Genomic DNA, 2,824 nt, shown 5'->3' with positions numbered 1-2,824 from the left:
ATGGCGCCATTTACACGCGCGCAACCACTCCGCTGTCCTCTTATCCCTCCCCTCCCATGCATGCATGTCAGCGACGGACGATCCACGCCAACGGGCTCCCGACGAGGCGGACGCGCCCAAAATATTCCACCGCCGAGCCAGCGACCCGGCCCGTACTCACGCAAGCGGCGCACGCTCGTCCGGGCCAGCCAGCGACGATGGCGACCGATCGCGCGATACAGGCACGGATCTCTCCGCGGGTTTACAACAAGCAGCCCGCTTTTTGTACAGTCCATGTCGCTATCGCTCTCCCCCTCCTGGCCGGCTCGCTACAGCCCTACGTAAGTACGTACCTATTCGCGAGCTGAGCGCGTGATATTTTCAACCTCCTGCAAAAAAATAAATTTATTTTCAACTGGTTCCAGCTCTAATTTGTAAGGATTGAAATTGTAAAAGCTCAAGTAATTTCCAAGGACGAATAAAAATATGTAACTCCAGCCTCATCATATAAAAAGAGAAGATCAAATTAATCAACCGGCCAGAATATGGGGTCGAGGTTGAATGCATGATTGCTGCCGGCGCTTTGTGCCGGATCAGTGGAGTGAAAGGACCGGTCGAATATCGCCGTAATTTAAAAGGTGCGTCTTTAAAGCATTTCGTGCCGCATTAGTCCAACAAATCCCGCTCGACCACTAGCGCTCACTAAAAAAAGAAGGAATAAAAAGGAGATGCGCTGTTAATTGCACACACAAACATATTCTTGCCCCAGAATCCACGCAAAGCAAATACGATAAAGAACACAAGGCTAACCCCAATTTGTACATGGTCTCACTCCTAAATTTAGTAGTACTCCAGTGGTTTTGCTTCCTTCTTTTGGTTCTCCAATGGTTTCGAAATGATTTCCGGCCCGATGTGGAAACGAACGAGCCATACATGCATGCAGCGGCGGCGCGGTTTGATGGCACCGGTGACTGAGCGAGTTGGCGCCTGGCTTTAGTACTCCCACTGCAGCGGCTCCTCCAGGCGGAACACGCCGGCGCCAGGGCCGGCGAAGGCCACGTCGTCGTCCCACGAGGAGGCGCACGAAAGCTGGCAGGACGGAGGGCCGTGTCTGAGGTCGAAGAGGAGGTCGGGGAGGTCGAACAGCGCATCCTCAGCGGTGTCAGGCGGCGGCGAGGCAGAGGCAGAGGCAGAGGCGGAGGCAGAGGCGGAGGCGCCGCTGTGTTCCGGGCCGTCGGGGTTCTTGGCGCCGGCATTGGCAGCTGCAGTGGCAGAGGCCGGGAAGTCGGCGGAGGCGGCGAGTGCGGCGGCCGCCTGGACGTCTTTGGGCGCGGCGGTGGCCGGGCGCGGGAGCTCGTGGGCGAGGTCGGGGAAGTTGAGGTGCGCGGCACGGCCCTTGATGGCGAGGGCGGCCACGTCGTGCGCGCGCGCCGCCATCTCCGCGGTGGCGAAGGTGCCGAGCCAGATGCGCGACTTCTTGCGGGGCTCCCGAATCTCCGACACCCACTTGCCCCAGCTCCGCATGCGCACCCCGCGGTACGTCGGGTGCCGCCCGTCGTTGCGCGGCCGCTTCTTCTTCGACGACGCGGTGGTGGCCGTCGGGGACGGCGGCGAGGCCAGGGCCTCCACCGAGGACGAGGTGGTGGTCTCGGAGCCGGAGGAGGAATCCTCCGTGGCGCCCATGGCTGATTGATACTGTGGTGGTGGAGTTAGTTGTTGGGGGGGTGATGAGCGAGAGCGTGAGGGGGTGAGTGGTGTATTGCGGTGGGATGCGAGGCAAGGCAGTGGGAGGTTTTATGATGAGCAGAGCAGATGAGGCGGAGGGAGCAACGTGGAAAGGAAAAACAAAGCGGGGAATCGAATGGGGGAAGGCGTGAGGCCAGCGTGTTGGCCTTTGGGAACTGAGCAACTGATGAGCATTGTTTTCGAGCGATTAAACAAGTTTTAATCTTTTTATTCTCTTGCAACTATTTATTTTATTTACAGCAAATAGACTTTATTCCTCGAATGATTGTAATGTCCTTTACAAGTAAATGAGAAATCCCCGCAGAAAAAAGTAAATGAGAAATTAAGTCAAGGACAAAGAGTCCGAGAAGCTAGAATATCTAGTGCTAAAGGAGTAGATTTTTTTTAAAATATATTATTTTTAATAACAAATTCAAAAAATATACGCCCTAAATAAAAAATCCAATACTATTACCTGTCGGCCTGCTGAAGTCGAAGAGGAACTTTCCAGTCTACTTTAGGCCGACGATTGATCTTCGGTGTATATTAAGCCGAAGAGACGCAGTTATGGGCCGAAAAGCACTCTTTGGTTTTCCGTAGGCCGAAGAGTTTACTCTAGTTCAAAGAGGCCTCTCAGGCCCAACTCTTCGCGTAAACTGTAGACCGAAGTTGCATGGCACCACTCTGTGGTTTTTACCAGGTCGAAGAGTCCTTTTTCGACAACTGGTTTATCTTGTCGAGTACATGGTTTCCCCACCTTAACCATGTAGCGTTCCCGCTCTTTTTTTCCCGTCAACCCTTTCCTTCCATTTATTCCCGCCAATTTCTTTCCCGACATCTTGTTTCTCGTCATCTTCCTTCCTGTCATTTTCTTTCCCGTCCAATTTTCTCGCGAACCCCTTACCCTCATTCTATAAAACCACCCGCTCGCTTGTTGTCATCTGCATCTTTCCTTAGCAATATTTCCAGTCATGTCCGACGACAATTCCCGCGGTTTTACTCCATTGATGTCTCGTTTGCTCTTGTGCAATGCCGCAAGAATGAAAAGGCATGGTATGTGAGTTGTGAGTTTTGAATAATTAGTTAGTAGTGATAGAAACCCGATGGAGTTGGGTAAGTG

The 2,824-nt window shown here is 53.2% G+C and overlaps 1 protein-coding gene across 1 annotated transcript; it reads right to left on the bottom strand.

The window, feature by feature from the left end:
- Nucleotides 1-697: 697 nt before the first annotated feature.
- Nucleotides 698-1,799, bottom strand: LOC119320125 (ethylene-responsive transcription factor ERF039-like). Its single transcript, XM_037594249.1, has one exon. It carries the CDS (start codon nt 1,660-1,662, stop codon nt 973-975), a length of 690 nt encoding a protein of 229 aa, XP_037450146.1. The 5' UTR covers nt 1,663-1,799; the 3' UTR covers nt 698-972.
- Nucleotides 1,800-2,824: the final 1,025 nt, after the last annotated feature.

Source organism: Triticum dicoccoides, chromosome 6B, assembly GCF_002162155.2.
Source record: "Triticum dicoccoides isolate Atlit2015 ecotype Zavitan chromosome 6B, WEW_v2.0, whole genome shotgun sequence".
Taxonomy (NCBI): Eukaryota; Viridiplantae; Streptophyta; class Magnoliopsida; order Poales; family Poaceae; genus Triticum; species Triticum dicoccoides.
The sequence above is the reverse complement of the archived record's forward strand: the minus strand, read 5'-3'. Positions and strand labels throughout refer to the sequence as shown.